Consider the following 13,351-nt stretch of genomic DNA (forward strand, 5'->3'; position numbering starts at 1 on the left):
TACCTGGGGAGCGTTAAAATCTACTGATCAGGGAACACACACAGCCCACACTGAAGTGTCTGGTTCAAATGTCAGCTCCACTTCAGGTTCCAGGTGATGGCTCAAGCACTTGGGTCCATGCCACCCCTGTGGGAGACCGGATTGAGTTCTAGGTCCCTGGCTTTCCTTCTAGCCCAGGCTAGGGTGCTGCAGGCATCTGGGGAATGAACCAGCAGGTAGAAGACCTAAATCTCAAAATGAAACTACATAAAAATGTTTTAAACATAATTTTTTTTTTGTTAAAAAATAATAAAATCTACTGATGCCTGATGCCCGCATTCTGTTTTGCTTCATGGAAACGTGGGTTCAGGAGTTTTCAAACTCCACAGGTGATTGTAAAGTGTCATGATGATGAACCAATGAAGGAAACAGAGCAAATTCAAGAAGGGGATTTTGCCCTTTGTTTTCCCAGCATCTGAGTAGAGTAATAACTAAAAGATAAAGCCAACATCCTCAGACGAATTAATCATTTCTCCATGGTATCACAAGAATTAAACACAAGTGTTACTCAGGCAATATATTTCAGAGTTAATAAACTGGTAATAATGATGTTCCTCATTTAATGGAGATAAATCTAATATACACTCCAAATAAGTGCAGGCCAAGTATGTGGCTGAGAAAAACTCCTCTCTGTTCAGTATTTCACAAATTAGGAAAATATTGGAAACACAATTCTATGATGACAATCACAAATGAAATATTATTTAGGAACTATTTGACTTTTTTCCAAAATACACTTCAATTTTCTTACATTGTTCAGTCCCAAATAATACAAAAGCATAAGAGTGACTGCTATACTGTTCTTAATTTATTTCAACTTCTGTGCTGACTTGTTTCATCTACCAGACTTAGGCATTTATTCTTGATTCATATACATTTCTGGTTTTCTCTTTAACTAGAACAGACATATGCATGAGTTTTATTGCATCACTAATTAACAAAATTACAAAACCCTGGCCAGAATATTCCTACTATTATTATGACTCTGTCCAAGGGTAGTTTACTGACATCATTTCCCAAAATAACATATTTTTGCCTACTTAATCTATTACTAACTCACTTTGAGAGTCAAATTAAATTTAAGGATGATGGTGATTATACTATAAAGTAGAATCATCTTCAAAGTTCAGAAAATGGAGTAATTTTTGATGATACATTTCCATATGAGATCATTAGTGAAGAAGCTAGAAATGCATTAAAATAAAACGAATGGCAGAGTTGTAAATTAAGATGATGAAAGATATGCAAAAGCAGAAAGAATGTAAATAATTTCAGTAGAGTTAAGCAGAAATTTTCTGGTGATATTTAAAAGAAGATTGTGAGACTATGGTTTTTTTAAAAAGATGGTTGCACGAGCGAAGTGTATGTTCCAAGAGGTGGGGTTAAAACATTACTGGGATAAAAAGAGCAAACAGGAAATAGATATTTGTTCCAAGACTGGAAACCGTGAAGTGAAATTTTAAAAATATAATATAGTTGCTGGTTCAAGATCTAAATAAGTATAAATAATTATGCAATTTTAAAATAACATTCACTTTTTTTTTTTTGACAGACAGAGTGGACAGTGAGAGAGAGAGAGAGAGACAGAGAGAAAGGTCTTCCTTTTCTGTTGGTTCACCCCACAATGGCCGTTGCGGCCGGTGCACTGCGCTGATCCAAAGCCAGGAGCCAGGTGCTTCTCCTGGTCTCCCATGTGGGTGCAGGGCCCAAGGACTTGGGCCATCCTCCACTGCACTCCCGGGCCACAGCAGAGAGCTGGACTGACTGGAAGAGGAGCAACCGGGACAGAATCCGGCGCCCAGACCGGGACTAGAACCCGGGGTGCCGGCGCCGCAGGTGGAGGATTAGCCTATTGAGCCACGGCGCCGGCCAACATTCACTTCTAAACAGACACTGTATACACACATACATATATATTTCACATGCACGTACATATACATATATGTACCTACATAAAATGTGCATATATGTGTACACACATACATTCCATCACCCAGAATAGCTATTGTGGGGCATGAAGAGAAACAAATGCTTAAAATCAAGTGTACTGAAGTTCAGCTACCTACTAGCTGAGTGGTTTTGATCAAGTCTCTTTTTAACTTTTTTGAATCGCAGTTCTGTGCTTTGCAAAACATGGTAGGTACTAACTTTCTCCTGGAGTAGTTTAGAGGAAGAAACCAAATGAAATATACAATATACTAAAAGCAGATAAATGATTTTAGCATGAATGGATAAGAAAATGGTACTCTCCATAAGGTTTAGAAGGTCAATGGGTTGGAAAGGATTCTTCAAGCTCTGGTGCCCACTGTTCATGAATGAAATCAGTCTATCCTGTTATCAAAGAGTTCTAAAATACCCATCTTAAAGTTGCAGTGCAAGACACTTCACCCCTGCATATGTCATCCCAGTTTAAGAGCTTTGTAATAAAGCACTAATTAGGGATATGGTAGAAATGGAATCACTATGCTTCAGACACTCCCTTTATTTAGATAACTAGTGAAATACCACTGTCCAGGGATGTCCATGAGGGTGGCACAAATTTCTTGCTCTGTCATACTACGCTTAGTGTGAATCAGCAATTTGCTGATTTTCAAAGATTGAAGAAGAATACAATGGACCATGTAAATTTCCCTAGTGTGATTATTGGGCCAGCAATATGGGCTTATCTGTGCTAAGTTGCCAATTTATTTAGGGCAATAAAATATGATTTGGAGAAGATAAAAATAAACAGACACAATTAAAAAACAAAAAATTGAATTATAAGCACTAACCTATTGATACCTTAATATGTGATGATAATTGGCACTTAATCAGGTATGACCAGAGCCCTGAACCATAAGAAGGTGAAAAATCAGAGAAAGATGCCAACGCTAAACAAACTCTCCACTCTACAATAATTAAAGCAGTAGGATAGTGGAGCCAAAATAGGCAGGTCCATCACTGGAAGTTTCCAACGTAAACGGACATTTCCATTGCATTCATTAGCCAGTAAACTCTACAGCACTATGCTCATGTCTATTTCTTCAACATTGCTTTCCTGAATTTAGTATCTATTTCAATGAAGCCACTCAACAAACACTTGTAGAACTAATTACATAATCAGTGATGTGAACAAATGAATGAAATGAATAAAAGTTTAAAAATACAATATAATAGGTATAGTATGATGCCATGTATATTCTATAGCTTTAATATGCAGACACAGATATGTTATAGGTGCTGATTTCCATGGAAATATGCACAGCTGTGCTGAGAAATAAAGATACACAACCATGCTCAGTGATCACCCATGGATGATGCCTTTAGGGGCAATTTTATTATTTTATTTGTTTATAAATGTCCTAATTTAGATGGAATGAAAATTATGTAAAAGTATAACAAATATGCATAATATATTAACGCATAATAATATATATAACAATATAAAATAGTATTTTATCAAATAAAATTTGCCCAAAGGCCACTATGAAAAGTGGCAAAGATTTGCCTTTACAGAGAATTTCTTAGAATGAAAACACTCCAATTCAACATGAATCACATAATCTAGAGGTCCCCTGATATAAATTAGCCAGCCGTTACTGGGCACTTGAGTGAACAGCAGTTCTGAGCCAATCATTCCACAGTCACTGCATTTTCAGCTGTGCAGAGCTGTGAGCAAGTCTCAATCAAACCAACGGTTCCATAATGCCTGCAGTGGATGAGGGCAGAAGGAGAGTTCAGTGAGCTCTGTCCTCCAGAATTAAAGAATGGTTCTCTAGGGAGGCAGAAATGGAAAAGAGAGCTACAAACTTCAAGCTATAACAACATTCACCACCTCTTTGTGCTTTCATGACTTTGTAGCTTCTATTTCCGAAAAGAAGAAAGACCATGGTGTTGGGAGGGATGGTGTAGCCGTGTGCCGGTTCCTGAGAACAAGGTCCTGTTCACTGTCTCTTGGAGAGAAAGAGGTTCCAGAAGACAATGGAAGTTTCCAGTAGACATCAGAGTACCTCCATATTCCACTGGAAAGGACACCTCTGGAGTAGGCAACTACAGAAAAACAGATCACTGAGGGATACGGAAGAAAAGGCAACCAGAGCTGGGCAGTCAGTGATGAGTCATCTGTGACAAACAGAAGGGTAATGTGAGTGAGAAGCAGAGCTGAGCAGGAGGCAGCCCTCCGAGGTGCCGGAACCCCATCCGGGATGCCACGTACTTCCTGCAAGACTGGCAGCTGACAGCCGGCAGTGGTTCTTGAGAAAAAGAGAAAAGAGTGGGATGGGAGAAAGTGGACTCATCACAGTGAATCAGAAAGTAGAATGCTAAGTTTTACATAGCGAAAAATAAGAAGATTCCAACAAACTTCTAAATTGGGTGAGCCCTGAGGCAGGCTTCAAGCTATGATAGATGTAGAAGAAGGAGGAAGAAAAAGAACCTCTTGGGCCAGGAAAGAAACATTCGAAGGAATAACAGCAGAAGATGGAGAGCCTGGTCATCTGATAAGACAGAATGAACTTGAGTGGTTTTGACCAAGGTTCCAATTCCATAGGGAGAGAGGCCACATCTGTCTCCCCTGTTGAACAAGTATTCTTGAAGCCCTGGATGAACTTTTAACAATTTTTAATAGTATTTATCCAATACATGTATTTAACATTAATAACATCAGTAAGTAGATAATATAACAAAATCATGTTAATAATTTAACGATTGCAAAAACCTCCCCAAAGCTATTTCTTATGCATAGAAGGTGCATATGCACACTCACAAAACAACACTCTTATACAAAAGGACACACGCAAAAAAAATTCATAGACACTTGGACAAAATCACACAACCTCATTCCCACATAACCATCCTCAGACATAGTGTCATACTGGCACAAACACATACACACACAAATGTACAACCAATGCCCTCCTTACCTGAGCTTCAAGTTTGTTAACTTTTTCTTTCAGATGTTCAATTTTTTGATCTTGTTCTTTTAAATTACTTTTTAATCCTTCCATCTAGGGATTAGAAACACAATTGAGAAAATTTTGTCAGGCCACAGGAAATAGTTAATGAAGTCAGAAAGCATACAGCTGTCTGAGGTCACGTGATGCTCATCAGATAAAAACATGGAATCCCGAAGCATTAGCCAAACTCGTCAGGTTATAGAGAATGGGCCAACGAGGCACCTAGGCATGAAAGCACTCAGACAGTGCAGTGAAACATTTGGATAAACTATTTCTGCCCAATTGAGCAGCAGTGCCTCCCAGGCAGAAAGTAGCATTGGTCACCCTCTGCTGTCTCTGCAACTTCATGGCCTCATCCTGCAGACCCGGCTGCTGGTGTGCAGGACGCAAGGCCACTGTGCGGCATGGAGGGGCACCCAGAGGTGAAGACCTTGTCCCCCAGCCACATGACGGGGTGAGCCTGCTTTGCCAAGAGGCCATGTAGATGACTGGGATGATTTGCAGAACACTGCAGAGAAAAAGAGACATGAATTCTAAAGTCAACTCTGCGGCCGCCAGCTCTGCCTGTCATTGAACCACTCTGGACCTCAGTTTCTTAGCTGCTAAATGAGAGTGCGGAAAGCTCCCACTCCCTCCAAGGTCCTTGCTGCCTCTCAAATCCCACCACTCAATTCTCTGGATCTTTGGTGATCCAGCTAAGCATACACAAATGCTGCATGTATATTGGGAAAGTACTGGAATGTAAGTATTCTTTTGGAAATAAATATTAGTAAAAAAAAATGAATGGAGGCTAAGTTTAAATCCAAAGCAGATCCCCAAACAGATCAATACATATCTTGAAGTAGATTTTCAATATGCATACAGTGTACCATCTAGTTGGATGCTATCACAATTGCTACTGCTTTCTCTGTCAGCCAGGATGTTCCTAGAGAGTAAGACCTAGGCTATCCTCTACCCTAAAACACCTCCCATATCAATTTACTGCTTATAAGGTTATAAAGATGGTTCATTTCATACTCAAGCAGAAGATGGAATTTCTAATCTACAAAATCTTCTGAAGAAAAGTGTGCATTTTCTGAGAACACTCTTTACAGAAACACTGGAACATCTAAAAAGCAGCTCAGTATAGTTTCCCCAACTATCTTCAATGAGAACAGGTGTTAGCATTACAGACAAGAGAGGGCACTGAGAACTGGACCATTTTGCAAGAGAATCAGAAAGGATATGTCAGTGGAAGATATGTCTCCTTGCTTCTAAAAACCAGTCAAGGCACTTGAACTTGGCCTCCACAGTATAAACACACCATCTACCAGAGAAATGCACTTAATTAATCTGACCTCCTGGATGATGCTGCGCAGGTTCTGATGCTGGGAGTGAATCACAAACTGCAGATGAGAGATCTGCTCCTGCAGAATGGAAATCTCCACTTGAAGATCCTGGCAACTGAGAACACAAAGGAAAAAAGAAAGAGGAAAATATTTACTGTTGCCTTCTCTGACCATCCCCTACTTGCCTGTGCTACCAGACCCTCTTCACATTCTCCACTACTGGGCATCAGTTTGGTGATACCCCATGCTCCCATATGCCTCACAAAAACTCCCTGTTAAATCTAAGAGTGGAAAAAGAGAGGGAGGAGATGAACAATTTGGAACATGCTCAATCGGACTGGCCGCAAATGGTGGAGTTAGAAATGTGCCAGGGGATTCCAACACAATCCCATCAAGATGGCATGTACCAATGCCATCGCACTAGTCCAAGTGATCAATTTCAGCTCACAATTGATAGCTCTGATAGGTCTAAGAGTCAAAGAGATCACACAAACAAGACAAGTATCTGCTAATACTAACTGATAGAATCAAAAAGGGAGAGAAAGATCCAACATGGGAAGTGGGATACACAGCAGACTTATAGGATGGCAGATGTCCTAAACAACACTCTGGCCTCAGAATCAGCCCTCAAGGCATTCAGATCTGGCTGAAAAGCCCATGAGAGTATAGCAGGCATGGAAAGCCAAGATATCATGGAAAAAAAAAAAAGACCTAAATGAATGATCTCTGTGAGTGAGATCCCAGTGGAAAGAACGGGGCCATCAAAGAAGGAGGTACCCTTCTCCGAAGGGAGGAGAGAACTTCCACTTTGACTATGACCCTATCGGAATAAGATCAAAGTCAGCGAACTCTAAAGGCTTCCATAGCCCTGGCAACTCATGACTAGAGCCTAGGGAGATTACTGACGCCATGAACAGGAGTGTCAAATTGTTAAGTCAGCAACAGGAGTCACTGTGTACTTACACCCCATGTGGGATCTGTCCCTAATGTGTCGTCTAAAGCCAAGTGATGCTATGACTGGTACTGAAACAGTATTTTTATACTTTGCGTTTCTGTGTGGGCGCAGACTGATGAGGTCTTTGCTAATTATATACTGAAGTGATCTTCTGTATATAAAGAGAATTGGAAATGAAAAAAAAAAACAACCTGGTGTTAAAATGGAAATGGCATAGAAAATTAATTAATTTGAAAAAAAAATTATGTAGGATCTCTGTCTTTAATGTGCTGTACATTGCTATTTAATGCTATAATTAGTAATCCAATGGTAGTTTTTTCACTTTATGTTGCTATATGGGCAAAATGTTGAAATCTTTACCTAATATATACTAAACTGATCTTCTGTATACAAAGAGAATTGAAAATGAATCTTTACATGAATGGAAGGGGAAAGGGAGCGGGAAAGGGGAGGGTTGCGGGCAGGAAGGAAGTTATGGGAGGGGGGAAGCCATTGTAACCCATAAGCTATACTTTGGAAATTCATATTCATTAAATAAAAGTTTAATAAAAAAAAAGACACACTGAAGATAAGCAGCTATGAAGTGGCCTCTCTTTTGCTAATATGTGAAGTTGAATGACATTATCAGTTCATGTCAAATCTCACATCTGACCATGTGCAGCTTCCTACAGCAGACAGCTGAGTCAGGTTGTACTGACTAGGGCATCAAAATTGACTTGTCTATGAACACCCACAGACCTGGAATCCGCCAAAATCTACAGGTCAGGTGTGAGTGCTTACCCTAGCAGTTAAGATGCTTGCATCCCATGCCACCATGCCTGGGTTCAATACCCAGATCCTGCACCTGACTCTCCTGCTAGCAAAGACCCTGGAGGTAGCAGGAATGATACAAGTAACCAGGTTCCTCCCAACCAACTCGGAGACCTGGATTGAGTTCCCAGCTCCTGGTTTTAGCTGCACGCAGTCCATGGCATTGGGGGCATTTGGGTTAGTGAACCAGATGGTGGTGGACCTCTCTCTCCTCCCCTAAAATACATATATATTAAGTTCACAGATAAACACATGAGGAGAGTAGGATCAGAACATGTGAGCAGGAAAGGAGATTTTGGCTGGTTTCCAATGGTACAGGTTTAGTATTTGTTGGAGTCTGCTTGTGTTTGTCTTTTTCTTGTGTGTTTTGTTTGTTTTCCTTACTACATTTGGTAATTCTATCTGTAAGCAGGAAAGGGCAAAGAAATGAAAAGAAGTTAGATTCCTTAAATTCCAACTGACACTTTGAGTCTACATCAAAGTAGAAAAAAGGGAGAGGAGGCAAGTTTGAACATTGCTTTTTTAAAAAGATTTATTTATTTATTTGAAAGGCAGAGTTACACAGAGGCAGAGAGAGAGAGAGACAGAGAGGTTTTCCATCCGCTAGTTCATCCCCCAGATGGCCACAATGGCCAGAGCTGCGCTGATCCAAAGCCAGGACCCAGAAGCTTCTTTCAGGCCTCCCACATGGGTGCCAGGGCACCAAGGACTTTGGCTATCTTTTATTGCTTTTCCAGGCTACAGCAGAGAGCTGCATCAGAAGTGGAGCAGCCGCGACTCAAACTGGTGCCCATATGGGATGCCAGCACTGCAGGTGGCAGCTCTATCCATTACACTTGCCCCAACCCTGCTGTTATTTTAATTTTTTATGCAATGAGCATATACTACTTTCATAATAGAAGTGCAATTAAGATTTAAAAAGCCATATTAAAAATTATCCAAGAAAAAGTAGATTAAAGGTTGGAGTAGCATTACTATTACAACAGAAGCTCTGTTTCAATTGGTTCACTGGAGTCCTAGAAGGTTACAGTGAGGAGAGAAAGAGGCAAGGGTTCTACTGGAGCATAAGAGTACCCTGGATCTTGGAGAAGAGATGGAGACAAAGAGGGGGCTTGAGAGAAGTATGGAAAGCAAAAGAGAAGGTACAACAGGATGAGGGAACATGTGCAAAAATCAAGTGTGCATATCCTAAAAACATGTCAGATACAACTAAAGTCCACGTCAAACACCACCTCCTCCATCTTAAACAACAAAGCAGGCAGCTATCAAACTAAGAAAGGTAAAGCAATGCAGATTGTCAACTCAGACTGAAGAAAGACTACTAAATTCAATTGAGCCTTTATCTGTGTCTTCTACTTATTTAAGGGAGCCTGTCCTAACAGAAAGCTTACCCTGATCTTTCTCTTCTTCGGAGGAAAGGCAATGGATAATTCAAACTAAGTAAATGAACATCCCATATTTTTTCTTTCTTTGGTTCATAGGAGGAAATTTTGAAGAAAAAACAAAAAAGCTGGAAGTCTGAATTGAGAAATATGTGCTGTGCCCTTGTGGTTGGAACAGGCAATAGAAGCACCTCTGAAATATTTCCCGCATTTCTAAAATTCAAGCTCAGGGAATGGCTGCCTCCACACCAGCCTACATTGACAATAGACTTCAGTCATCTCTGGGCTCCATGTTCAGAGGCTTCCTTTGCCAAGGTCATAGGACTCCCACGGGAATCTCAGGTTTCCCAATGGGTGAGGCTCAGAACACTCAGGATGGGAGAAAGAGAACCCAGACTGTGGAGGTTTGCAAATGCTTCCAACAACAGTGAGAGCGGCTCACAACCCACAGACACTCTTCAGAGACAAGGAATCCTCAGAAGATTGGAGGAGGTAGGCAGGGTGCAAGGGCAAGGGAGGAGGCTAAGAAATCGGGGATGGTGCTCAGAACATTTCAGGATGGAGTTGCTGAGAACATTCAGAGGATGAGGAAAGTGAAGAGCCTCCACAGAGAAGACAAGTTGAGGCTCCAGAAAAGATGACTTGAGGACACGAGGATCAAAAGAGCGTGGATGAATAGGAATCTGGCCCACTGCTGGGGCTGAATGACAAAATTGTTCCAGGGAGGAAGGAAGAGGAAGAAAAGAAAAAAGAAGAAAGAACAGTAGTGTCCAACGTAATGGCCAGACACAAGATTTCCTAGGAAACAATGAGCAAGGCCCCAGGGTGCTTTGCAGAGGCCAGCAGCTTTGAGTAAGCACCAAATAGAAAAACACTGTGGGAGCCGGCATCCTGGCTCACTTGGTTAATCTTCTGCTTGTGGTGCCGGGTTATAGTCCTGGTTGCTCCTCTTCCAGTCCAGCTCTCTGCTCTGGCCCAGGAGTGCAGTGGAGGATGGCCCGCTGCTTGGGCCCCTGCACCCGCATGGGAGACCTGGAGGAGGCACCTGGCTCCTGGCTTCAGATTGGCGCAGCGCTGGCATGGCCGCCATCTGGGGAGTGAACCAATGGAGGAAAGACCTTTCTCTCTCTCTCTCTCTCTCTGTCTCTCTCTAACTCTACCAGTCAAATAAAAAAAAAAAGAAAAGAAAAGAAAAGAAAAACACTGTGAACTGCTAAGGGTGAGTGCTCAAAATGGCTTCCATTGTGTCCCATGACCCAGAACCCTGAAACCAAGGGGGAAATAAGCCTTCAGAGGAGGTGAAAGAGTTGAGATTATGCCACCACAATACTAAGCTCAGAAAAATTCCCCATGTGTTCCCTGAAGGTATGACCATACATTGCACTATAAATAAATAAAAATTTGAAATAATCTCAAGGTGGAAGGACATATTTTTAGAATTACCCTTGAAAACACAGGGCTTTGGGTTTATCTTGTCTCCATTAATATACAAGAATAGAGAGCAATGGATATTGCAGAAAATCTCTATACGTTGATAATTCCTTATCCAAAATGCTTAGGACCATAGGCAATTTAGATTTCAGATGGGTTCAGGTTTGGGAATATTTGCATATATATATATATATGTGTGTGTGTGTGTGTATATATATATATATATAAAATGAGGTATTTCAAGGATAGAGCCAAGTATAATCATGAAATTCACTTATGTTTCATTTGCCTCTTCTACACATGACCTGCAGTAATTTTAAACAATATTTTTGGAACACCTGGTTTTTAACTGCATATGAAGTCAGGTGTGGACTTTTCCACTTGTGGCATGATGTTGTTTATCAAAAAGTTTTGGATTTTGAAGCATTTTCAGATTTCAGGTTTTTGGTTTAGGGATGCTCAACATGTGTTAAGATCACTCAATAAATCTGAAATGTAGTTATCCACTTAAGTTCTTTAAATGTCAAAGTATACACCCAAGTAAGCTGCTACTTGAGTTTGCTTTAGGCTTTGTTGCTTATCTTTCCACTAATTCACTTCATGGCAATGATGAGATTCAAACCAAAAATTAAGGACAAAAATGAAGGACCACATCTGGAAAAGGGAAGTAAAGCCCTTTAACAAATGTCTGTATCTAGTTTTAAGCTCTCTCTCCCAATACATCAATATTAATGTTGATTAATGTTTTCCTCTACAATGCAATGGGATAAAAATATGAAGTGCTAAAAATTAAAATAGATTTGAAAGACTTCAGCTTCTATGAATATGTAGAAGATGTAATTCCCCTTTTAAAAGCCTTGGGCACTGTATATGAACACACATAGGAAGATTTTAACCAGCGAGAGAAGGCTGATGGGCCCAGGCATCCTAGGAACCACAGAATGGTGAAGTTCTTGAGTATTCTTTTTGCCCAGACTTGGAGCTGGAAAACCTGACAGCCTAGAATGCTAGTAGGAACAGACCAACCAGCAACGAGAAAATTCAAAGAAGGGGGAACAAAGAGAAGCCCCAACAGAAAGAAAAGAGAGTATGTGTTCTCCCCTTTTGAGGGTAGGAACTGAGGATTCCTTCTGAACTCATCACTGAGGGAGGAAGAGGAGATTACCATGTATGGCTCTTTCCCTATTCCATTCCTTAGCTTTCAAGAAAGGAAGGCAATCCTATCGTCAACTTTCAGATATATGGAATAAATGGCTTTGCCTTTAACTAGCAGCACAGGAAGATGCCATGGTAAGTTCTTGACAATAAGTACTAACTCCTTCTCACTGCTGTCCAATTTTAGCCAAAGTCCTGCTATAAGGAAACGAAGATGAGGGGGACTGTGACTTCATTCATTCTTTGGGACACTCTGGGAGCTACCTTTGGAGTAACTTACACATGGAAGAGTGGCACCAGAAGTACTTGCCACATTTCCCTCTGTTCCTTACTATCACAATGGCTCTGATTAAACTGTTCTTTGGCACCATGCTATCATTTTGTAGATGTCCTGAGGCAAAGACCTTCTATTAAATTATAAGGATGCAGTTCAAAATATTATTCAGGATTACCTTTGGAAACACAGTCTGGTAATTTTTCTTCCTGGACTTGTAGGTATATTAGAAACAACTGAACACCTCCCAAAGAATGCCTTGGTTGAAAACACATGGAGTTGTGAATTACAAAACTAATCATAATTGAAATATATATTTTGTAGACCAACTTCATTATATATTTGTTCTTGAATCTCCTTGGCCTCATAATCTAGTTCATTTCTAACTGAAGTGATCATGTTATGTATTATATTGTTTTAATATATAACTTCAAATATCCATAGAACCCAGGATTCATAAATAAATAATTATGAAGGGTATGAACAGCATGAACATATCATATTTACACAATTCCACACTGTAACCTTTTTTGGTTCTTTATTAAGTATATTTATTACCATGGTTTCATGCAGTATGATGTTTATGGACGTGAAATTTCCAGAAGAAACCAAAAGAACTAGATACTGAGATAAACAAAGAGGTAAAAGAAGTAACTGGAAACTGTATCACATACCCAAAGATCTACTTCCGGCAAACTATCCATTTTCTAGACTCTGGAAATATGAAAAATCCAACATAGAATTCCCATAGAGAGGAGACAGTAAGATTAGAGGAACCTTAGACCATATTTTAAGCTACAAAAAAATCCAACCCAGTCTATAGGGAAGCAGATTGCACACACTATGTCAGATATCATATTTCACTGGACCTCCATGACTGTAGACAACACTGACTATTGGTACCCAGTGGAAAAGAGGTCACGAGAGTTACACATTTGGCAGGCATTAGGCGCTGCACTTGGGGTGCTTGCATCATCCCATATCAGAGTGCCTCATTCAAGTCCTGGGGACTCCTGATTCAGCTTTCTGTTAATGTGTGTCTG

The 13,351-nt window shown here is 40.4% G+C and overlaps 1 protein-coding gene across 6 annotated transcripts in view; it reads right to left on the reverse strand.

Moving 5' to 3' along the window:
• The window catches only part of CCDC68 (coiled-coil domain containing 68), a 52,530-nt gene that overhangs the window by 8,259 nt on the left and 30,920 nt on the right, over positions 1-13,351 (reverse strand). For all 6 annotated transcript variants that reach the window (XM_062201696.1, XM_062201695.1, XM_062201692.1 and 3 more), the window contains 2 exons: positions 6,311-6,416; positions 4,941-5,024 (listed from right to left, as the gene is read on the reverse strand). In XM_062201696.1, the coding sequence (XP_062057680.1) occupies positions 4,941-5,024; positions 6,311-6,416 (190 nt within the window). The remainder of the gene's footprint in view (positions 1-4,940; positions 5,025-6,310; positions 6,417-13,351) is intronic.

This window comes from Lepus europaeus, chromosome 9 (genome assembly GCF_033115175.1).
Source record: "Lepus europaeus isolate LE1 chromosome 9, mLepTim1.pri, whole genome shotgun sequence".
In the NCBI taxonomy this organism is placed as follows: Eukaryota; Metazoa; Chordata; class Mammalia; order Lagomorpha; family Leporidae; genus Lepus; species Lepus europaeus.